At 41.5% G+C, this 23,976-nt stretch overlaps 1 protein-coding gene across 2 annotated transcripts; it reads right to left on the reverse strand.

Annotated features, from left to right (window-relative positions):
* Nucleotides 1–916: 916 nt before the first annotated feature.
* Nucleotides 917–23,470, reverse strand: ZNF330 (zinc finger protein 330). Of its 2 annotated transcripts, none has more exons than XM_079771359.1 (10): nucleotides 23,309–23,470; nucleotides 17,802–17,930; nucleotides 15,903–15,922; nucleotides 15,732–15,802; nucleotides 13,103–13,182; nucleotides 6,587–6,713; nucleotides 6,027–6,131; nucleotides 4,319–4,365; nucleotides 2,954–3,071; nucleotides 917–1,830 (listed from the first exon to the last, which is right to left on the reverse strand). In XM_079771359.1, the coding sequence occupies exons 2-10, from the start codon at nucleotides 17,919–17,921 to the stop codon at nucleotides 1,559–1,561; spliced, it is 960 nt and encodes a 319-aa protein (XP_079627485.1). In that variant the 5' UTR covers nucleotides 17,922–17,930; nucleotides 23,309–23,470; the 3' UTR covers nucleotides 917–1,558. The 2 variants fall into 2 exon arrangements, with proteins under 2 accessions (XP_079627485.1, XP_079627486.1); XM_079771360.1 differs by having other exon boundaries at nucleotides 23,300–23,470.
* Nucleotides 23,471–23,976: the final 506 nt, after the last annotated feature.

Consider the following 23,976-nt stretch of genomic DNA (forward strand, 5'->3'; position numbering starts at 1 on the left):
ACATGCTGAGCAATTCTTGGGGCTCCTTTGGGGAATAGTGGTTTCTCCTCTCTGCTAGCCCAGCTGAGCTTTGTTTAATTTAAATTTTAGTTAGTTAACCCTAATTCTAGGCCTAATAGCCTGAAAATAGGACAAGTCCTGAGGGGGCACATATTTCCTAGGGAAGGAGACTTCTGTTCAGCTTGGGAGTGGGATGGGGGATGCTTGTCCTTAACAGAGAGGAGTGAGATGACTGCAAGGCTCAGAAAGTTCAGGAGTCTGGGGAGTAAAAATCTACAGCAGCATCCATCCAGATGTCTCCATCTCACTTGTCAGGGTCCTGGGTTTTCAGTGCCCTGATCTTTGCATATGGACTTGCCTTGATTGGCAACTGTCTTTGAAGTTCATCCATTCTGACTGTTAAATCCTGGGCTTGGTCCTGTTTTCTCAGCCCTGCTGCTGTAAGAGATGAAAGCTTTTTCTGCATGTATCCAGAGGCCCTCTGGCTCTCACACCTGTTTCCATAGCCTATTACTGCCCTCAGCTGTTCATTATGTTTCTATAGAATAAGCCATCCAACCCTTTTATCCTCAAAACTAGTTTTCTCTGTACCTCTCAAATGCCAGTCAGTCCCATAGCGTTTCTTTCTACCACTCCATCCCAATTCATAAGTTTTAACAACTGGAATTTGTGCCAGAACTGTCTGTTCTCCACCTCCACCATGAATGATGGGGTCTGGCTGCATAACTTTGTGTCTACCACAATATTAATCTCTGCTACTTATTTCACATATTAGACCAAAAAAAAATGAAGATTACACAAAAACATTAGAATACTTTCCAAGGTTTCCAAAATTAAGAACAAGAAATTAAATAAAATATCAAAAGTATGTAACTGTAATACTAGATTTATTCAAAAAGAAATTAAATTTCCTGGGTAAAGCATCTGTGTAATACTATTTCTGATTCTGTGTCTGAAAAACGGCTTTCTAGTCACCTTTGTCTATACATTTAGGCATTAATAGGTACTATTCAGGATGTACATTGTGAAGAATCAGTTGCTAAAGCACACATATCATGACTATGTAAGATGACATGAAGATTTAATGAAAATTTAGTATAGAACATCTGACTTGTATCCTATGGACATACAAGGAAAAATACAATAACTCTATTTACCCATTACATTTTACAAAATCAGACAGAATGTATTTATAAGCAGTGTTTTTCATAAAAACAGCAATTTAATTTCAAATATATTACCCTCCAATTATTCCTTTATCCTATATATGTATCTAATTGGCAAAACCTACCAGGTTACTGAAATCAGTAAAAATCCAATCCATGATGCTTAATTCCTTGTATCAATAAACATCTTACATTTGAAAATCATTTTTCTTATGACATAAGCCTGCTTATCAGTTCCTATAAAAATGCTATGCCTACCCCTTGCCCAGTAAGTGTGACTAGTCTTTTGCACAAGGCTAAGTGACAGTACTTCTGAACACCCACACACGATTCATCAAGCACACACTTTCCTGCTCCTCTCAGGCAAGGTCACCAACGGGCAAGCAGTTCCCCTAGTCCTCTTGTTCTTCATAGTGAGCATAGCCACTGGCATAGGTCCTTCCTAAATTTAAATTAGTAAACAATTCTGATGACTCAACATCTGAATCCTTTCCACCTTCGTCGTCGTCTTCTTCATCATCCTCTGCTTCAGACTCATCCTCATCGTCGTGGTAGCTGGTATCCTCATACTTATCAGATGAGAGGTTCTTCCAATAAGCATCATACCCAGAAGCTCCATCTCCCTCTTCACCTCCAGCCTGTCTGCCAAATTTCAGGGAGCGTGCTACAAAACACAGATATGTACACGGCACCTCATTAGTTCCCGTTCTCTACATCCTCATTTTCCTCTACAATACATAACATTACATGAACTTGATTGGCTGCTTCTTACTCCCAAACAAAAAAGTAAGCCACATTTTTCCTACTTTCCTAACTTAATATTTATGGAAAAAAAGAAGACCTTAAAAAACAACAATCAATTCTATCCAACGTGATGTCTACACACACACACCACGTGTAACAAATGATAAAGATGACAGTGTGTCATTTCATTAAATCTAGAAAAAGTTGGGAAACAAAACAGCACTCTGTAAACATAATAAGGCATGTTAAAAATTAAAATAAAATGCCCTTTCGTTTGATCAATTAAACATTTATTTCAAATTATAGCAGAGTTGATTTCATGTCATTACACTTTTTAGGGCAATTTTATGTCAGATGCCCAAGACAAAATCTTTAATTTCTTCTTTTAGCAACACAAACTAGTGCAAAAAAAAAAAAAAAATCAGCAAAATCATCAGACTTACATCATTTGATTTAGCAAAGTCATTTAGAATTACGGTTTAATTTTGATATGTTTGGTAAAGAGTCAAATTGTGAGCTGCATTACTATAAATGTTTATGGCAGTCTTATTCCTTCATAGAAAAGTTATATAAAAACCAGAAAGCAATTTCCTACAGTAGTGATGTAGTACATAATAAGTATAGCTGCTCAAATACTACATACCTAAGAATTGCTTAAGAATGAATTCCAACTTTCCAGTACTAAAGATTACCAGCACTTAAATATTAAGGATTTATAGCTACTCAATTATTGAACAAGGAAGCCTCAGCAAAAAAAAAAAAGAAAAATCCCTTTTTTGGTCTTAAATTTCAGTATTCACTATGTCATTAACTGAGGCAAATGCCAAATATCAAAGTGAATGATGGTATATTTCTTAAGTTAAAATGAGAAATTTTACCCATATATTTTCCAAGGCTGTAAAATCCCACTTCCTTAAGAGAACACATTTATCTTTCCAAATAGAAAAAAGAGGCAAAAACAAAAATAGAAAGAGGAAAAAAAAAGATAAATCTTGTCTAAGCATGAAAGCAAAACCAACCCACTGTCATTTTAAGAGCCTTACTTGACATGCTAAGATCCTTAGTTTCCTGAGTTTCATGTCCACATTTAGGGCAAGGAGGCTGTTTTCCTTTTTCTTGTTTAAATACTTTGCTCCTTGAATGGTCATCACAGAAACAGGCCTATACAGAGAAGTAAAAATGAACAATAAATAAATTTAAAGAAGTCCTTCAAGCAGGACTTATTTTTATTTCATTTTATTTTTTAAATATATTTTTATTTATTTCAGAGAGGAAGGGAGAGGGAGAGAGAGATAGAAACATCAATGATGAGAATCATTGATTGGCTGCCTCCTGCACACCCCCTACTGGGGTTGGAGCCCGCAACCCAGGCATGTGCCTTTGACTGGAATCAAACCTGGGACCCCTCAGTCCGTAGGCCGATGCTCTATCCACTAAGCCAAACCAGCTAAGGCAACAATAAATAAATTTAAAATACACAAAGTTAACATTCACTATTTCAAGGAAACTTAAAGATATGGTTCATTAGGGCAGAAGAACTTGGGACTGGTCACACTCCTGACTTTAATTTCTTAAGAGAAATGCTCTCTGTCAGGACTCTTCAGAACTATGACCTAACACAAGGCAGAAACTATACACAGGGTATGATATGTAGACTCATTCATGAATATATGAGTATTCACAAAGCCCCTGATGACATAATGGTGAAGAGCCTATCTTACCCTCACATTGTATGCAGTCTAACTGGGGACACTGACAAGTGGAGAGGCCACTACAAGACACTATGCATTGAAAGAAAAGAGAGGAGGAGGAGCACTAAACCCTGTGCAGGATTCAGGAAAGAACATGAAGTCTTATCTGGGATCTGAAGGAGAATGGGGGTACAATAAAGATGGAGAGGGATCTAAGGCAAACGAAACAGCTTAGACAAAATTAGAAAAGAGTGGAAAGAGAAATAAGATAGGATTAAGAATATAAGCAAAAACCAGAGAAATGTTTCTGAGAGCAAGTGAATTGGTTGTATCTATTTAGTTATCTTTGACAAACAAAAATGATAGAGATAAGTTCCAAGGAATTAGAACATTATGGAAATCTTCACTCTCCTACGCAAGTGCATTTTGACATTAATTAAAATACATTCCATCATTTTGGTCAGAATTTTTTCCATAAATGTAAGGTGTGAAAACACTGGGCCAAGAGTCAGGAAGCATGTGCACTAGTGTCAACTCTAAGACAAGCCAACCCATAGCCTTTGCAAAGTCGTGAAGATTTCTCAATCCCACAATCTCCGAAATGAAAAAACAAAACTAAATAATGTTTAAGGATCCTTCCAGGTTAATCATAGCTGTAAGTAATTCAAGGACTGGTGTGGAATATGGGAATTAAAAATAAAAAATACTCAAGTATACCTTACAACGGAGACAAGAATGCTGACCGAGCCGATTGCACGAAACACCTGTGGGGAAAATACATAATGCCCAGATTAAACTTGGAATAAAAATACTATTTTCCACAGATTTGTACTTGAAGTACTATCTTAGGTCAATTACTAAGTTTGCTTTTCTGTCTTATAGTATAACTTAGAGGACACATAAAAATGAGATTGAATTCCAATTCACAAGAAAGGAAATCAACAATTCTTATATACTTTAAGATGTTCCTTTAATCTTTGAGAATTTCTATAAAAATATTGTAAGAGCTATATATATAATTGATATATATGTCTTAGATATAGATATATCTAATAATGACATATATATACATATATACACATATATCTCAATTTTAAATTTATGTGAATATAAGGATTAACAACTGATACCAGAACTACCAGAATAAGAACCAAATTCAAGAAAGTGAATATCTGGGGAATATCAGTCTTTCCCAAGATGGCATCTATTATATAACTAGAGGCCCGGTACATGAATTCTGGGTCCCTTGGAATGAACCAGTAGGGTCCCTTGGCCTGACCTGTGGGATAGAGCCGAAACTGGCTCTCCGACATCCCTCGAGGGGTCCCAGGTTGCAAGAAGGCGCAGGCCAGGCTGAGGGACCCCACCAGTACATGATCAGGTCCGGGGAGGGACGCAGGAGGATGGCCAGCTGGGGAGGGACCTTAGGAGGGCTCCAGGGCATGTCCATCCCATCTCGCTCAGTCCTGATCCACCAGACCCCAGCAGCAAGCTAACCTACCAGTCAAAGCATCTGCCCCCTGGTAGTCAGTGCACGTCATAGCGTGCAGTTGAGTGGCCTTAGCATATCATTAGCATATTATGCTTTGATTGGTTGAACGGACAACCAGACACTTAGGATATTAGGCTTTTATTATATAGGAAGGTTTTCTAAGTGCCAGGTACTATACTAATGCTTTTCTTTGTCTGGATTCTCATTTCAATTAACACTTTGAAAAAGAAATTCACATCTTCCTTTTAAGGAGATTCAGGTTTAGAAAGATTTAGTGATTTGCCCCAAGTCATATGACCAACAAGTAGAAATCAAGTAGTGTTTGACTCCAAAACTTGAGCTTTTGAGAATCAGAGTAGAAATAAAATATAATCTATCTGTGAAGATGATACCATCCACCCAGTCAGTAACACTGGTTCTCAAATAGAAAGATCCTTGAGAATTATGTGTGCAGGTTAAATGCATGTGCCTGGCACCCACCACAAACGTAAATACAGAATCTCAGGGATGAGGTCTGAACACCTGTATTTCTTAAAATCCTCCACTGGTGTCTTTGATGCATACTCCTGTCTAAGAATCACTGAAAAGAAACCAAGGGTGCTATCCCTTACTTGGGAGCATCTGGAAGTATGTGGAGACGAAGGGGATTTATTTTAGTAACTTAGAGGTGAAAATGACATTTTGTATTCAGGACCAGTAATTCCTGATCATTCCCACAAAATAAATAATTGGCCCAATTAAAATACCATAGGCACCTCTTTTAAAAAGAGAAAATAGATGTGTTATGAATTTTTTCTACAACCAGAAAATAGATTTGAGCTAAATTACAGTCCATAAGAGGCTGAATAAAAAACTGGATTCCTTTTTCATTGTTTAACACTCAGACTATTAAGAAACTTGGATATAAAGAACATTTAATATATAAAAACTTACATTTAAATGTTTCCGCCTCTAAAACCTGGCAGCTGGCTTGATGTTCAAATTGATCATCTTCACAGAGAAAGTTTTGGCAAAAAGAACAACTGAATATTCTGCCTCCTATTAGATTAAAAAACAAAACATAAAAATGTAAATATGATAAGCTTTAATTTAAAAAAACTCCTATCTATAAAACTGCTCAAAAAGGATGGCAAGTTATTTCAGATTTACACCATAATGACACAGGAGTTTCTGTTCTGATAAAAGCTACAATGAAAACTGCTAAAATTAACCATAAAGAAAGGGACTCCCACCAACCCCTGGCTACACATATGTAATACAATGCTCAGAGACACTTGCTCTCCCATAACTACGCTCCCTACTTGTTTTGGTAAACAATCCAAATGACTGTTAGTGCTAGTATAAATCCCTTTTTCAACTAAACTGGTAAGCAAAACAATGTCCATATTTAGGATTGAAAGCATCCTGAAAAATATGTTAAAAATAGTATCCAGGATGTTTCAAAGTCAGCCTTCACTTAGAGCCAAGTTCGCGGCCTGTATGTAATCACTCACCATGGTCCCAGACACCTCGTTCACATTCCACACACTCCGCATCGGTAAGAGGGCAGGCACAGGCATGTGTGCTGAGACATTTCCGACCATGACACACCCAAGCTTCACAGAAGTCACATATTGCACCCTGCAACCAAGGAACACAAAAATTAATCTTCGTCACTTGACCAGCTGCAGCCATTGTCTAACACAGCGATTTTCAGTGTGCCACAAGAATTTTTCAATGTATAATACCTAGTCAGGGGCACTGATCTCTTTTCCCTTAGATTGTCAAGTAAAAAAAAATGACAACAGCCAACACAATAAGAGTCATCCAGTGTGAATGTGCTGTCTTGAACCATGAATACATAGGTCATTTAATAGAGCTCCATCTTGTTGGTCACAATGCATAATAAGGTTATGTCTGATTGATTAATTCTTGGTACCAGAAATCCTTATATATAAGTATAGGCACCTGATTTTTTTTAAAAGTCACTTTGGAGCAAAGAGGGTAAATAATTACTATTATTATTTATTTTAAAAATCAAAGTTATACCTATTTTTTTTTTTTTGGTCAGATTGGCAAAAAAGTATGTGTTTTGGTGTGCTGCAGAATTTTAGTAATTAGTTTATTTGTGACATGAGGTGAAAAAGTTTGAAAGTCTCTGTCCTACCCAGTAGCTACCAACTAAGTTATATACATTTAGTAATTTATCAACCTTCAGTGACAGTGGGTGGCTTCATTGAAGAAAAAAACTTACTGTTTACTTAGTCAAAATTAAGAGTGAAAACTACTACACCAATAGCTATTTATACAGACCTTAGCTATATATCAAAAAAAAAAAAAAAAAAAAAGAAGCAAAGGGAAAACTATACACTTACCCTAATATTAATCACTGAAGTAAGTCAGGAGCTGGAAGTGTGGCCTTCAAACTGAATTCTAATTCAAATGAAATCTGGAGTCCACAGTTCAAGCATACTTGTCTACAGCAATTCCAGTAACTAAATTGAATGCTTCCAAATACTAATATTTCTAACTTAAGAAAATTCCTTGAGAGAAACCAAGAGGGCAGCATAGGTAAACACCTGAACTTGCTTCCTCGCACAACAAATTCAAAACTACAACTAAAAGACAAAACGGACATCATCCAGAACCACAGGAAGGCTGGCTAAGTGGAAATTCTACAACTAGAAGGGAAGAGAAAAGCACACTTGAGACTCAGAGGAGCTGCGGAAGTAAAGAGCAGAGGTAAGGAGGTGCGCGCTCGTGGAGAGGGCTGGCAACTGAGTACGCGGCTAGCTTTTTCAATTCCGCAGGGAGACACAAGTTCCCGACTGCTCTGAACTCCAGTTCCGGGCAAGACTCTGGGGACCCAGACTCATACAGGGAGAAACTGGACTGTCTGGCAGCAGGCGGAACTCGAAGGCGGCTTTCTCTAAGAGGTGCTTTCAGCGATTACCAAGGGACACTGAGACCTGGAGGCCTCTTAGGGCAGGGCTGACGGGAAGCCATTGCTGTTTGCTCTGCCCTGAGACTCTGCCCCATCCAAGCTGTACCCAGAGGCTTTTGCATATGAATGGCCTGGTCCTTTGAAATCTAAACTTACCTAACAAACTGCAGCTGAGTCAGTGAGACCGAGAACATCCAAAAGAAGGCCCAAGGCCCCACAGCAGCTCGCATTGCTTCACAGCTGGGCCTCATCTGGGCACCTCCAAAACCCAAACAAAGAAGAGGAATCTGCAGATCTCTCCATAGCTCCTGCTGGGTGGCCTCAGGCAGAGGCTAAATTAGCACCTCCTTGGAGATCCAAGAGCCAGTGTACCCAGGAGTCAGAGTAGGACCATCTAGATTACAACTCCTCAGATCCATAAGAGACACACTCAGGGGGCAGACTCAGTGAGCACCAAAGCCCCATTGAAGCAAGTCTTGCCTCATAAGGGTGTCTCCAGCACAGAAGTTCTTCCATCGTAGACACAGCTGATCCTCACAGCCAAATGGCCTGGAGGTCAATTCCTCCCAGTGATACCAACAACAATCAAGGCTTAACTACAACAAGACTGTGCACACAGCCCAGAAAGGGGTGCACCAAGAGTGTCCACCTCAGGTAACTGGAGAGGCTGAGCCACTGGGCCCTATAGGACACCTAGCACATAAAGCCACTCTATCAACTCAGGGAAGCAGCCAAAATGTGGAGACAAAGAAACAGGTCACAAATGAAAGAAATGGAGGAAAGCAAACTACTGGATATAGAGTTCAAAAACACGGTTATAAGGTTTTCCAAGAATTTTCTAGAAAAGGCCGATAAATTTAGTGAAACCCTTGAGGATATGAAGAAGGACCAACTAGAAATTAAGCATACACTGACTGAAATAAAGAATAATATACAGAGATCCAACAGTAGACTAGAGGATCGCAAGAATAAATTCAAAGATTTGAAATACAAAGAAGCAAAAAACACCCAACCGGAAAAGCAAAAAGAAAAAAGAATCCAAAAATATGAAGATAGTGTAAGGAGCCTCTGGGACAACTTCAAGCGTACCAACATCAGAATTATGGGGGTGCCAGAAGAGAGAGAGAGAGCAAGATACTGAAAACCTATTTGAAGAAATAATGACAGAAAACTTCCCCCACCTGGTGAAAGAAATAGACTTACCATATTTTCCGGCGTATAAGACAACTGGGCATATACAAGATTTTCCTGGGTTAAAAAGTCGTCTTATACGCCGGAAAATATGGTACAAGTCCAGGAAGCACAGAGAACCCCAAACAAAAGGAATCCAAAGAGGACCACACCAAGACACATTATAATTAAAATGCCAAGAGCAAAAGACAAAGAGAGAATATTAAAAGCAGCAAGAGAAAAACAGTTAGTTACCTACAAGGAAGCACCCATATGACTGTCAGTTGATTTCTCAACAGAAACTATGCAGGCCAGACGGGAGTGGCAAGAAATATTCAAAGTGATGAATAGCAAGAACCTACAACCAAGATTACTCTACCCAGCAAAGCTATCATTCAGAATTGAAGGTCAGATAAAGAGCTTCACAGATAAGAAAAAGCTAAAGGAGTTCATCACCGCCAAACCAGCATTATATGAATGCTGAAAGGTATTTTTTAAGAGGAAGAAAAGAAGAAAAAGGTAAAGATAAAAATTATGAACAACAAATACATATCAACAAGTGAATCTAAAAATCAAGTGAATAAAATATCTGATGAACAGAATAAACTGGTGAATATAACAGAATCAGGGGGATAGAAAGGGAGTGGACTGACAATTTTCAGGGGGAAAGGGGTGTGGGGGGTGCAGGAAGAGACTGGACAAAAATCGTACACCAATGGATGAGGACAGTGTGGAGGGGGGTAAGGGCAGCGGGTGGGGTGGGAACCAGGTAGAGGGTAGCTATGGGGGGAAAAAAGAGGAACAATTGTAATAATCTGAACAATAAAGATTTATTTTTAAAAAAAGAGAGAAAATTCCTTATCTGTGTAATTTATAAAATAATCATATAGCTTTTCTAGGATAACCTAGACAACATATTAAACGTCTGTCAGCAGCTTTTTTTCTTTTAAGGCATCTTATGCTTCAAAGCAATTATCCTGTTTCTTTGTGGGGAAAAAAATTAAAGTAAAATATATAGAACTAAATGACAGGGTAAATAAGACATTCCATTTCTGTATCAAGATAGGATAGTAAGACTATACCTTTCAATAACATGAGGTCAAGAGTATCAAGAGCTAGAAAGAATCTTAATGGACTGAATGGTCTTTCCTTCACAGATGAGGAACAGGGGCCTGAGACCAAGTCCAAATCCCAGAACTACATTATAGAGGAGCTGAGATTTAAATCCAGGTCTTCTGACTCTCAGTTCAGCGTTATACCATTCAAGGCCCTGTAACAAAAATAGTATAGAGCAAATAGGAAAAATGTTTTATGACTTATAAAAATGGATTAACAGCCCTAGCTGGTTTGGCTCAGTGGATGGAGCGTCAGCCTGCAAACTGAAGTGTCCCGGGTTTGATTCCAGTCAAGGGCACATGCCCGGGATGTGAGCTCAATCCCCAGTGGGGGACTTGGAGGAGGCAGCCAATCCATGATTCTCTCTCATCATGAATGTTTCTTTCTCTCTCTCCCTCTTCCTTCCTCTCTGAAATCAATAAATATATTTTTAAAAATAATAAAAAATAAATAAAAAATAAAAATGGATTAACATTGTAGCTAGCAAATCCTCAAATGTCTTTTGGATTACTCAAGGTTCTAACAACAAAGACATGGCACACTAAACTGGGTAATACAGGAGAGTTTAAAAGAGATAATTTACAAAGGACAGGGATAGGCTCAGAAAAAACATCAAGGGACAGGGAAAGGCAGGAGCTACCAGAACCCAAGCGAAAGCCATATAGAGAGGAACTCTGCCCAATTCACATCCAAACCAGGGCAACGTGGTAGGGAATGAGCTGGGAGAATAATGACCCAGATGGTATTCTCCTATTATCTAAGGTATCCTGCCAGGGTCTTCCATTGGCTGAACCAAAAGGAAGCCATAACATAAGAAAGCCATGATCCAGTCAGGCTCCTAGGACAAAGCAGGGTGAAGAGGGAATTTCTAGAATTTATAACTAATAATTCATGATTCTACTTAAATATTTTATTTATATAAGAAAAGATCATACAGACTCATACAACTCAGTTAAAGTGTTTGATAAATTTAGACATAAGCAAGCTACCAAGGAAGATGACAATGGTTTTTGAATCTTTGATTGATTTTTGAAAGATAACACTGACAATTTTATATTTAAAATAAAGAATTCACAAGATGACTATGAATAATTCTAGCTCCTTGCATCTGTAAGATAAGCACACATAAAATATGTTTAATATAAAGATCTGCCTCCTGATAGGTAATTATATGTTCTTGGAAAGTTACTAAAAATAAAATATTCTGCTTGATGTAAAATAGTATTATTTTAATCATGAACTGAAATTCAAACCAGAGCATAAAATCACACAATGGAATACAGTAAAACTGGTTAAAAGGATAACTTTTTAGTGAAAAAGAGAGCAAAACGCATCACACAAACATGTTTTTATTACTTAAAACAATGACTTTCCTTAGCAACTTCTACATATAATGAAGAAATTATGTATAACCTGTATTAAGTATGTACTTTTTTGTACATAAAAGCTTTAAAATAAAAAACTTTAAAATAAAAATATTAATCCTATGTTCTTTTAGAATGAGGTTGCTTATTTAATCAACAGCATGAACCTTGGGTAAGCAGGGCTTTCATAGTAAATGAAGTTTAATTAAGACACATTAGAAAGGTACCAATGACAAATGAATTTTTTTTAAGTCAAAATTAAATGTTTCCATTCCTTGTATGTTTCCAAATAAGAAAAATAGGAAGCAGTTAAAAACAAGTAGGTAATAAAGGAAATTCATACAAAAACATGCCACAGATAATCCAGATAACTCCAGATTAATTAAGCCAAGGGACAAAGCAGTGTGATTATCCTAATATATAAAAACCCTGGATCGTAACAACCAGTGGTCCCCAACTGGAAAGGGTGCAGGCTGGGCTGAGGGTATCCCCCCAACACTCCGTGCACGAATTTTGTGCACTGGGCCACTAGTCCTATATAATAAAAGCGTAATGCTAAGTGGTTGACCATTTGGTCACGGTCGACCAGTCACTATGACACACACTGACCACCAGGGGGCAGATGCTCCAACTAGTAGGTTAGCTTGCTGCTGGGGTCCGGCCAATTGGGACTGGGTGAGAGGGCTGGACACGCCCTGGAGCCCTCCCGTGGTCCCTCCTCAGCCAGACAGCCCCCATCGACCTTGATTGGGACTGGGTGAAATGGCCCCCATTGGCCCCGATTGCCGACCAGGCTGAGGGACCCCACCTGTGCACGAATTCGTGCACCGGGCCTTAGTATATTTATAAAATACAGTGGTTATAAAAAATAACCATTGGTCAGAATGATGTTTTCTTATCCTTGGATACAACTAGTCTTAAGACAGCAATTTTCAACCTTTTTCATTCCATGACACACATAAATTACTAAAATTCTGCTGGCTTAGCAAAAAAATATATTTGCCCATCTGACCAAAAAAAAAAAATAATAGATATAGCCTGGCTAGTGTGGCTCAGTGAGTGAGCATCAGCCAATGACCAGGGAGTCACAGTAGGATTCCTGGTCAGGGCACATGCCGTTTCCAGGCTCAATCCCCAGTAAGGAGTGCAGGAGGCAGCGGATAATTCTCTATCATCAACGTTGTTTCTATCTCTCTCCCTCTCCCTTCCTCTCTCTGAAATCAATAAAAACACTTTTTTTTTAAATAAGTGTAATTTTAATTCACATTGGATGGCTATTATTGTGCTGGCTGTTGTCATTTTTTAAAATTCACAATCTAAGAGAAAGGGGTCAGTGCCCCTGATGAAATAGTCAGTTAGTGGATGTTTTAAAAATTCTTGCAGTACACTGGTTGAAAATCACTGACTGGTGTAAGAGATAATGACGAGACGCTTACCACCATTGCAAGGCCAGTACTGTATACACCAGCATGCTTTATGACACAGTCTGAAGACTTCATCATGCACTTTGTTTTCCCTAGTAAAGAAACAAATTTATGCAATTAGCCTGGCAAAAGTAGCACATGCAAGTAATTCATTAATTATCTTTATCTAGCCTATGGAAATAATTTTAAGTAGACAGAAATAAGCAGTGTACTGCTTACATAACCAAAAATAGAAAATGGATATAACTGAGATCTCATTACCTGAGTCAGATCTTTTGAGATTAGAAATTTATTGAAAACCAATTGCACAATGAAGTTGTGTTAATTTATATTTGTACTAAAATCAGAAATTCCAGGTTATGTTTTGTAACCAAACCACCATTATAGCAGATTTTAAAATATGCTTTTAAATGAATTTAACCTTTCATGCCCTAGCCGGTTTGGCTCAGTGGATAGACCTCAGCCTGTGGACAAAGGGTCCTGGGTACGATTCCGGTCAAGGGAACGTACCTCAGTTGCAGGTTCCTCCCCGGTTCGGGCCCCAGTCAGGGCTCGTGCAGGAAGCAACCAATTGATGTGTTTCTCTCACATCGATATTTCTCTCTGTCTTTCCCTCGCTCTTCCACTCTCTCTAAAAATCAATGGAAAAATATTCTCGGGTGAGGATTAAAAAAATAAAAAATGAATTTAACCATTCATAATTCACAATAAAAACAGTCAGGTTTAAAGTTGTTGCTTATTTCTTTCCACACAATATCTCAAACCAACCAAACAGAGATTATGCATCTTATCTGGTTCACTTTTTAAGTTTATTCATATGTACACATTTACAGACATAACCTCCAATTAAATATTTTTCCAAAACTTTTTTCAAATAGTCCCCAAGTGAGCACAAAAACCAGCAATATGGTGATAGAGCTAAAAATTACCATATAGCCACAAAAACTCTGATGTAACAGCTAATTACCAATTCAAAACACTGTCAGGAAATTCATATACTATGGGAACATTAATAATGACACAGTAATCATCCATTTCATACTCCACAAAGTGGAACATGAAAGAAACAGAAGATATTCAATTTTCCATTATCCTGATTACCTGAGGAACAAAGCTAGACAATAGGAAATGGGAAGAAATACTGAAAATGAGAGGCAATGGCTACCTAACTGTTCCATGTCTAACACTAAGTACAAAATAAGTGAGAAATGCATCCATGTATAACAAAATTTAAGCTCAAAAATAATGAAATTATAGGAAGGTCCTAGCAAGAATTTAATCTTTCCATAAATTATTTTCTCATTCTATATTGATTTCTTTTGTAAAATAAGGATGTAACAACTGGCAGATAAGGGGTCTACTAAGCCAGTATTCTCTTTTTCATTAATTAGAAACCTCAATGATGTCTTCTTTGAAAGCTAGAACTACACTAGAATATTCAGGGATGTAGCCCTAAACATCCCTAACTTACGTAAACACATTAAAATGAGCATATCCCAAAATGTGTTACACTTGAAACTATTACACCAAAACCAAAAGGTATATTTGTTCAAGTAAAAGTTTGGGGAGAAAATCTGTATTTCTTTACTGGAGGTCTTCAGAAACTTTAACATATAAATACTAGAGACCTGATGCACAAAATTCGTGCAAGAGGCTCAGCCCTCGCAGCCCTGGCTTCGTCCGGAAGGTTGTCCAGATGGTCATTCTGCTGTTCGGTCTAATTAGCATACTAGTTCTTTATTATACACGATATAATAGAAATCTCCCAGATGGGAAGGGAATGAAACACACAGCATTTCTTAAATGTATACACTGTGCTAAAAAATACTTATTAATAGCACAAGTATTCTAAGGAAGACTATTTGACAAACACCAATCTTGTTCTGTGAACTACATTTAGTTTTACTCTGAATGATCATCTATTCTTAGTTTCCACCTATACCTAGGAAATGAGTATGTGGCTTAAGAACTCTTATCACTTGGGAATCCATGTGAAGAAATTCAAGAATCATATGCTAAATGCCAAACAGAAAACAAATCATCAGGTAAATGTGGAATAAAACTATTCCCAACGGTCTAACACACTGCAGGCAATATTAGCAGGAATCCAATTTTAGAAAAATAAACAAATGGCTATGGACAAGACTAAAGTAGTATAATTAAAAATCCAGGACCACCAAGTACTATTAGTCTGAAATCTGATCTTTTAATATATGAAACAACATGTTGGTAGCCCTGGGCAGTGTGGCTCAGTTGGTTGGGCATCAGTATATACACTGAAAGGTTGCTGGTTTGATTCCCAGTCAGGACACCTGCCCAGGTTGTGGGCTCGACCCTGGTAGGGGGCATGCAGGAGGCAGCAAATATGTTCCTCTCTCTCTCTCTAAAAATCAATTAAAAAAAAACACAACAAAAACATGTTGGTAACCTATATATAACCTGTATGTTAACCGTTTTCCAGCATTAAATTAAAGAGTCAAAATCAAGACTTGATAGTGTTTTGGTAGGCAAAATAACATTTAATGATATTTTATTAATGGTAAGAAATAACATTATAAACAGTGATAAACCACCATTTCATATTGATTAACTGCCAACAAATATTTGATAAAAGGCAGGTGCCTTTAGTTATCATACTTACCGCACTGTGCACAAATTGGTAACTTCTGTACTGAATTACAAAAATAGCAAAATGCTCTATTCTTCTGCCGCCTTGTCATGTAAAATAAATTTTAAAATATAGTCAATATCAGATAAAATATCAGAGGATCTATATTATTACATCCAGATAGAAAAAGAAATAAAAACTTACCTCTGACATTTGTCACATTCCTGTAAAATATAAACATGACATTAATTTCCTACTGGCTTAAAATTGCAAATTTACTTGCATTATAAAGAATATCTTGTTCTTCATGTTAAAATTTAAATGACACTTGCCCAAACCCTCCAACTGCCCCCAGTATACAGGAATCTACACATAATAAAGGTATGCTCCTGGGCATAACACCCTAGACAAAGAAGTGGCATTTTCACAAAAGAGGTAAATAGAGGTAGTTTGTTTTTTAAAGAATCACACAAATAATAAAGAACAGATACAAGAAACAGTGTAGAACACAATATGATAAAGCTTACAGAAAATCCAGAATCTAAAAGCATGGTATTAAAAATTCTCAGCAATCTGGTCTCTAACTACTTTTCAAATTGCTGGCCTATTCCCTTTAGATTCAAGTCACTATTTGTCAGCCAATTTCAAAATATGCCTTGTACTCTCTTTATGTATGCCTTATTTATTCTCACACCTTGCCCTGAAATGTCCCTCCTCACAGTCTTTCCCTGTTGGAAGTTCTGGTGATGATCCCACCTCTTCTGTAAACTGCAGCCCATCCACACATTCAACTTGATCACCTCTTAGTCCTAACTGTGCCTCCACTGCACCACTCACCAAGTCTGGCTGTCATTGCATATACTTAGGAATGTGAATTACTTCTTCTTTCATCTTGCCCTCTACCCCTTGACTCGAGAAATGACCCTGACACACAAAAGGGGGGGCCCCACTGTCCTATCTGTGCTATGTAATCCTGCTCCCCCACTCCAGCCATAAATGTTAGTCCTGGAAATGGCACCACGAAGTCCAAAGTATCAGAGTTCTTTCCCTCTCTGAGGTAATGATATGTGATGCGAGATATGCGAGTTACCGGTGCCTATGAACCCAAACAAATGGAGTAAGACAACCTGAGAAAATGGAACTAATAAGAGAAAAGGAACAAAAGCAAAAGATGGAACTACAAGGTTGTTCCAGGTTCCAGTTGTCCTTGTGTCCCAGCTATATCCTTGCCCTGCCCAACTATACAAGTTAGTCCACTATTTCTCCCGGTTACTTAGGTTGGATTTGTCATTTATAAACAAACAGTTCTTAAGTACTGCACAAAACAACTGATCCATAAGCTTGTGGAAACAGGACTGTGTCATTCACCTATGTATCCCCCACAGTGCCTAAAATAGTATCTGACGGCACAGAGTAGATGCACAACAGTTTGTGGAATTAAGTCATGTTAAACACTTTATGTGTGTCTGATGAAACAGAAGAAAAAAGAGTAGTGGGAATAGAAAAAGTAGAGAGAAGTAGAAATTGGGAAATGTGGAACAACTCAGAGAAACATGGTCAAAGAAAAAAAAGGACTAATGCTGACATAAATATCACTTGCTTTTCGCAACTCTGACCACAGAAGCCCAGAAGTGATCAGGACTAACCCATTTGGCACAGGGAAATAAGGTAGTAGAACAGGAAACCAAAAGAGATGTCAAGAACAGTAGGAAGTTTAGAAATGAAAAATCAAATGAGTTATAAAGAACTGCTAAGATAAAATGATAAAAAGGCTCCAACTAATAAGACAAACTGAATTAAGACACATAAGCTCAGAGAAGCTGGAAAATTTTTCATAGGGATCCTAGTATGCATTCTTGGTCAGTAAGTATTCATCACCAAGAATAGCCAAGGTAATATGCTAGGTTTTATAAATAACATAAAATCAAACAAAAATCACTGTTACTCAGTGTTAATGAAAACAATGGACATGCCTCTAACACAGATTTCAAAATCAATAAAATATATGCAGCAACACTGTATTCACTAAAATTTTTTTCAGGTGTTTTTCCGATAACTGATACAGTTTTTCAACTATCAACTGATATCATAAAAAGCTGTTACCATTGAAGCATTGCATGGGTGTTTAGCTAAATCTATAGTGCTTCTCGATGCTCGCAGCTGTTTTTCACGTTCCCGGCGGTTCTCTGCCTTCTTCCTCGCACCAGTCTTCTTTTTAGGCATTTTTTCCCTCTTAAACACAAGAGAACAAACAGAGAAGGTATAAGTGCCAGGTTGCATTTGCTATTCTAAATAAACTAAGAAATTTATTCTCATTAAATTTTAAACTCAAACCTGTCATTTTGATGGGTAAGCAATTTTAAGCCTTTATGAAACATTAAGTGCACATTATCCCAAGTAAAATAGATGCCTTTTAAGATAATGTACTTACTTGCACTACCAAACAATTCTAACAAATGTAAATACACATACACACACACATCCCCCAAATCATCTTAAAAGCCAAGTTTTCTTTCCCATTGGGAAAAAAAAAAAAGTTTCCCTGATATTAAGTATTCTTTAAAAATTACTCTGTACCAAGGTAAAAAAAATAAAATGATTAGGCAGATATCATTAAAAATATGTTATTTACCCAGTTTACATCACTGTTTTGAACTTTACATTCAAACTAGAGGCCCAGTGCATGGATTCGTGCACCAGTGGGGTCCCTCAACCTGGCCTGCGGGGATCGGGCCGAAACTAGCTCTACAACATCCCTCGAGGGGTCCCAGATTGTGAGAGGGCAGTTATCGGGTGACACACCCTGGAATCGGGCTCCCTCCTCTCTGGTTTCCGGTGCATCACCTGAGAACCACCGCTGCCAAGTCACCACAGCTCGGCAGCTCCTGCATTCGAGCATCTGGCCCCTGGTGGTCATTGCGTGTCATAGCTACCAGTCAGCCTGGCCTGCAGACATCCCCCGAGGGGTCCCGGATTGCGAGAGGGCACAGGCAGGCCAAGGGACCCCACTGGTGCACGCTCAGGGCCGGGGAGGGATCACAGGAGGGCTCCAGGGCATGTCCAGCCCATCTCGCCCAGTCCCAATTGGCCGGACCCCAGCAGCAAGTTAACCTACCAGTCAGAGTGTCTGCACCCTGGTGGTCAGTGCACGTCATAGCTACCGGTCAAATGGTCGTTTAGGCTTTTATATATATACCAGTGGCCCAGTGCACGAAATTTGTGCACGGGGTGAGGGGGGATTCCCTCAGCCCAGCCTGCACCCGCTCCAATCGGGGACCCCTTGGGGGATGTCCGACCGCCGATTTAGGGATTGGGCCTAAACCAGCGGTCAGACATCCCCCTCGAAATCTGGGACCACTGGCTGCCAACCACTCACCTGCCTGCCTGCCTGATCGCCCCTAACTGCCTCTGCCTGCATGCCTGATCACCCCTAACCTCTCTGCCTGCCTGCCTGATTGCCCCTAACTGCCCTCCCCTGCTGGCCTGATCTTGCCCCCAAATGCCCTCCCCTGAAGACCTGATCTTGCCCCAAACTTCCCTCCCCTGCAGGCCTGATTGCCTCTAACGGCCTCTGCCTCAGCCCCCACCACCATGGCTTTGTCTAGAAGGAAGTCAGACATCCAGAAGATGTCCGGTCGACCCAGTCCAATCAGCATATTACCCTTTTAGTAGTATAGATAGATTATATAGGATAGGATTGCTTAAATGGAGGGGGGGGGGGGGAGGCACGGGGAGCCATTTTCATCAAGAGGAGATGCTCTTGGCAGACAAAAATACATAACCCCTATATCTGGACTGATAGCCAGCCATATGCACTATACTGCCAAACCGGTCATTAAAAAATTGAACCGCTTTCTTACACCTTACACCAAACAACTGTTGCCCTTAAAACCCCTCCTCAGCCCCCACCTTAGGTTCTGCCTTCGCAGTTCACCCAGATTAGCTTCTGATTGGTCAGTTTCTATGCCAGTCAGCGTCAAAAGCTCAACCTCCTAGGCAGCCACTGGCTCCTCGCACTTCACCCAGATTTGGTTCTGATTGGTCGGTTTCCATGCCAGTCAGCATCTCCAGGCCTATCAACGGGCCTGATCAGAGAGGCAGGGCTGATCAGCAGCCCCAGCGGAGGCCTGAGAGAACGAGAGGCGCAGATGCTGGCCAGGCCTGGAGCGAAAGAGAGAGTCAAGTGCTGATTAACAGCTGCCACGGAGGCTACGGATCAGACCCTTCTTCTCTCTCCAGGCCTCTCTTCGGGCCTGATCCGCAGCCCCCTTGGCAGTCAGTGCTGGTTCCAGGCTCCCACAGCCATGACAATCAGTGCTGGGTCGCCACAGCAACCCAGCACTGACTTCCAGTCAGTCGAACCTTCGGTCGTTTTGGATGTCATGGACCCTGGGTTTTTATATATTAGGACTAGAGGCCTGGTACACAAAATTTGTGCATGTAGGGGAGGGGTCCCTTAGCCTGGCTTGCACCCTCTCCAATCCAGGACCCCTTGGACATCCCTCTCGCAATCTGGGACCGCTGGCTCCTAACCGCTCACCTGCCTGCCTGCCTGATCACCCCTAACCCCTCTGCCTGCCTGCCTTCCTGATCACCCCTAACTGCCCTCCTGATTGCCCCTATCTGCTCCCCCCGCCAGCCTGATCACCCTCGCTTCCCCCTACTGGCCTGATAGCCCCTTACTGCTCCCCCATGCCGGCCTGATCGCCCCTAACTGCTCTCCCCTGCCAGCCTGATCACCCCTAACCGCCTTTGCCTCAGGCCCTGCAACCATGGCTTTGTCCGGAAGGCAGGACAACTGGAAGATGTCTGGTCCACCCGGTCTAATTAACATATTACCATTTTATTAGTATAGATGATCTGATACTGACAAGACCCGAAGATTAAGAAGTCGTGGTTCTCCTATGTAATCCTCCTCCTATATATAATAAATAGGGAATATGCAAATTGACTGTCACTCTGCCACAAATATGGCGGCGCCCACAGCAGAGGCATGGTGGTGGGGTTCCATAACACAAGATGGCTGCGCCCACAGCAGAGGCCGAGTTCCCGTAACGAGCCTTAACAAGCCATCAGCAGGGACCTGAGGCTGTGCCCCCACCCCCCACCCCCTTGGGGCTTGACAGACCTCAGGATGCGCCCCCCCACCTGGCAGGGCTTGACGGGGACCTCAGGCCACACCCCCGCCCTGGCGCCAGGCTGGGGGACTTCAGGCCGCGCCCCCCGCCCTGGTGCCAGGCTGGGGGACCTCAGGCTGTGGCCCCCACCCGGCAGGGCTTGACGGGGGACCTCAGGCTGCGCCCCCCCCCCCACCCCGGCGCCAGGCCAGGAGACCTCAGGCTGCACCCCTGGCACCAGCGCCAGGCCGGGGGACCTCAGGCCACTCCCCCCGCCTGGCGGGGCTTGACAGGAGACCTCAGGCTGCTCCCCCTTACCCTGGCACCGGGCCAGGGGACCTGAGGCTGTGCCCCCGCCTGGCAGGGCTTGACAAGGGTGGGACCAGCCAGGTCTGGATCTAGCCCAATGGGGGTGGGGGGCTGGCCGGGTCTGGGTCTCACACAATTTTGAGGCACACGTGGGTGGGCGGGGACTTGACTCTGGGTCTCGTGGTGTGCCCAGACTCTAACAGGAGGAAGATTTTCACATACATTTTACTAATTTTCTTTCATCTCTGACACTTCTATTATAGAGAAAGGGCAAATAGCAATATTAAAATATTTCCTCTAATTAATCCCCTTTCACGAATTTCGTGCACCGGCCACTAGTACCTAAATAAAACATCTCCTAGGCAAGTCAAACGACAACATTAACTACAAAGTCAAACTATTCTCTCTGAAAACATATTAAAGGTATTATAGTTTTGCTTTGACTCTGAAAGCTGCATCTTCTGTCTACATGCAATGAGCATATGAGGTGGGCAAAAGTAGGTTTGCAGTTATAATACAATAAGTAATAAATAATACAAGAATAAACTGTTTCGCGCACTCAACACTGTAAACCTACTTTTGCCCACCCCTGTATATTAAGTCCTCCCTTAACCTTGTGCACAGGTTCTGCGACTTTTAAGTGAAGTGACCTATAGCGAAACCAGTTTTACCACTGGCTAATTCACATAAAGGGGAGTTAAGTTCCTAGCTACCTCATGACTCATGATTTTAACTAAATGATTTGCACAAAACGTTATTCTACAACCTGCTGTAATTTTAACAGGGTTCAAAGTTATGTTTAAGAGGATATATTTACCACATATATTAAAATAATGACTTTGCCCTAACCAGTTTGGCTCAGTGGATAGAGCGTCGGCCTGCAGACTCAAGGGTCCCAGGTTCGATTCCGGTCAAGGGCATGTACATTGGTTGCAGGCACATCCCCAGTAGGGGGTGTGCAGGAGGCAGCGGATGGATGTTTCTCACTCTCTATCCCTCTCCCTTCCTCTCTGTAAAAATCAATAAAATATATTTTAAAAAAATAATAATGACTTTAAAACTGGCTTTCATCATTTAGTTGAAAGAACTACCACATTTAATAGAACAAGGTTTTTACTAAATAACACATCTTTCCCGGATGTTTGCCTCCCAGCTCTGCCTGGCATATATTAATTCACTCAATAAATGAAGAGACGCACTAATGAAAGAACTTACACGTGACTGCTTTGAAATCTGAATCTCAAATTTCTTAATACTCTTCAAAATACATATTTTTAAAGTCTTTTTTTTCTAAGAGTGATTCTCAAAAATCAACTGCAGAAATTCCTAAAAGTACAGATTTAGACTTCTAGGCCCTACTCAGGATCTAGGAATTCCAAACCTCCAAGGACAGGCTCCGGTTTCACTGGGGACCGTGACACACAACCTCCCTGAAGACACTGGTTCAGAGAAATCAACGCGTGCCCGGGGTTCGTGGACAGAGTTCAAGGAAGCGCGCCTTGAAGAGACTTCTATTTCTTTTTCAAAAGGGCATATTACAATCCAGCAAAACCAGGCACCAGCTTGTACTGGAAACAGCACGAAGGTCATTCAAGAACTTTTCCTACTTTGGGTTTCGACTCTGACGTTAGACTATCCCATCAAAAACCAAGTGATGGGAAGTTGCGACTTTTAAAAAATAGACAAATCAAGCCAGGACGTTTAGTAGGTGGTTACTCAAGTACTGCCCACGCCCACCAGGTCACCCTTTCGGTATTTAACATGACAAAATCTACAGGGTGGAAAAAGCGTGTCCTGTTATGGCCCATAGAGCACAGGAAATAATCTCCGGTGACCATACGGAGGGGGTGAACCGCTGAGAAAGTTGGGCCTCATTTCTTTTCCCCCTCCAGTTTTGGAAATGTGAAAAGCAAATTCTTCTCCTCAGCCTCCGATGGGGTTAAGCCCCTCTCCAGCAACGCTCCGGCTTCCCCAGAACGCGGCCCGTGTCGCCAAAACGAGGAAACCGGCGCGGGGTCGCCACGGCCTGGGAGGGAAAGCCCGCAGCCAGAGGACGCCGCGGGGTGAAGGGGCGGGCGGGCGGCCGGACACTCGCCGGAGGTGCCACGCGGCTCGGGGACCCGCCGACCGCCACCGCCCGCGGGACACCCTCCCTCGCGCGCGCTCCGGGCCGACCTCGCTCACCCTGGCGGGGAGGCCGAGCTCACTCCGAGGGCAGGGGGGGCAGGGAGCGGCGGGGTGACGCCCGCGGCGACAGCAAACCCGGCTCGCGGACCACGACCCGGGGTTAGGAGGTAACTGACACGCCGGGAAGGCGGGCAGTCACTTTCCGACTCCAGGCGCCGGACCGGATGTCCTCTGACGTCAGCGCGTCCTGACGGCGGCGCGTAGACGGGAGAGGGCCCCGCCCACTTCTGTTCGCTCCGCCCCGTCCCTCCCACTCCTGCCGGGGAGCGGGGCGCGAGGCGCGGGCTCTCTCTTGGGGAGAGGAAGACCTGATCGAAAGGAGGAGGCCGGAGAGAAGAGGGAAAAGGGGAAAACTGATCTTAAGGAGCTGGGAAGGCCCGTCTATTTTATTTTTTCAGAGAAGGAGGAATCTAAAGGAAGAGAAAAATCTAAAAGGAAGAGGCACATGAACTCACAAACTTGGTACCGTTTCAGTTGACTCAGAAAACGCTGGCCTGATTCTTTGGGAAACTTCCCACCATCGATTCCTCACATCCCACTTTTCATGTTTGCTGCCCAAGCTGTGCCTTTAGTTGCTTGGTGAAGCGTCTCCGAAGTGCAGGGTACGCATTTCCCCACACGTCACTCCCGTTAGGAGGTGGGGTCACTCCCCTTGCTCCCAGTGC

The sequence above is a fragment of the Cnephaeus nilssonii genome, assembly GCF_951640355.1.
Source record: "Cnephaeus nilssonii genome assembly, chromosome: 5".
Lineage (NCBI taxonomy): Eukaryota > Metazoa > Chordata > Mammalia > Chiroptera > Vespertilionidae > Cnephaeus > Cnephaeus nilssonii.

Excerpts from the sequence above, each read along its gene's own strand:
- ZNF330 (XM_079771359.1), bottom strand. The coding sequence starts at position 17,921 with ATGCCTAAAAAGAAGACTGGTGCGAGGAAGAAGGCAGAGAACCGCCGG. Across the intron at positions 13,183-15,731 it reads ACCAATTTGTGCACAGTGCG|GGAAAACAAAGTGCATGATG; the intron begins GTAAGTATGATA and ends TTTCTTTACTAG. Across the intron at positions 6,714-13,102 it reads GTACTGGCCTTGCAATGGTG|GGTGCAATATGTGACTTCTG; the intron begins GTAAGCGTCTCG and ends CCTTGGTTGCAG.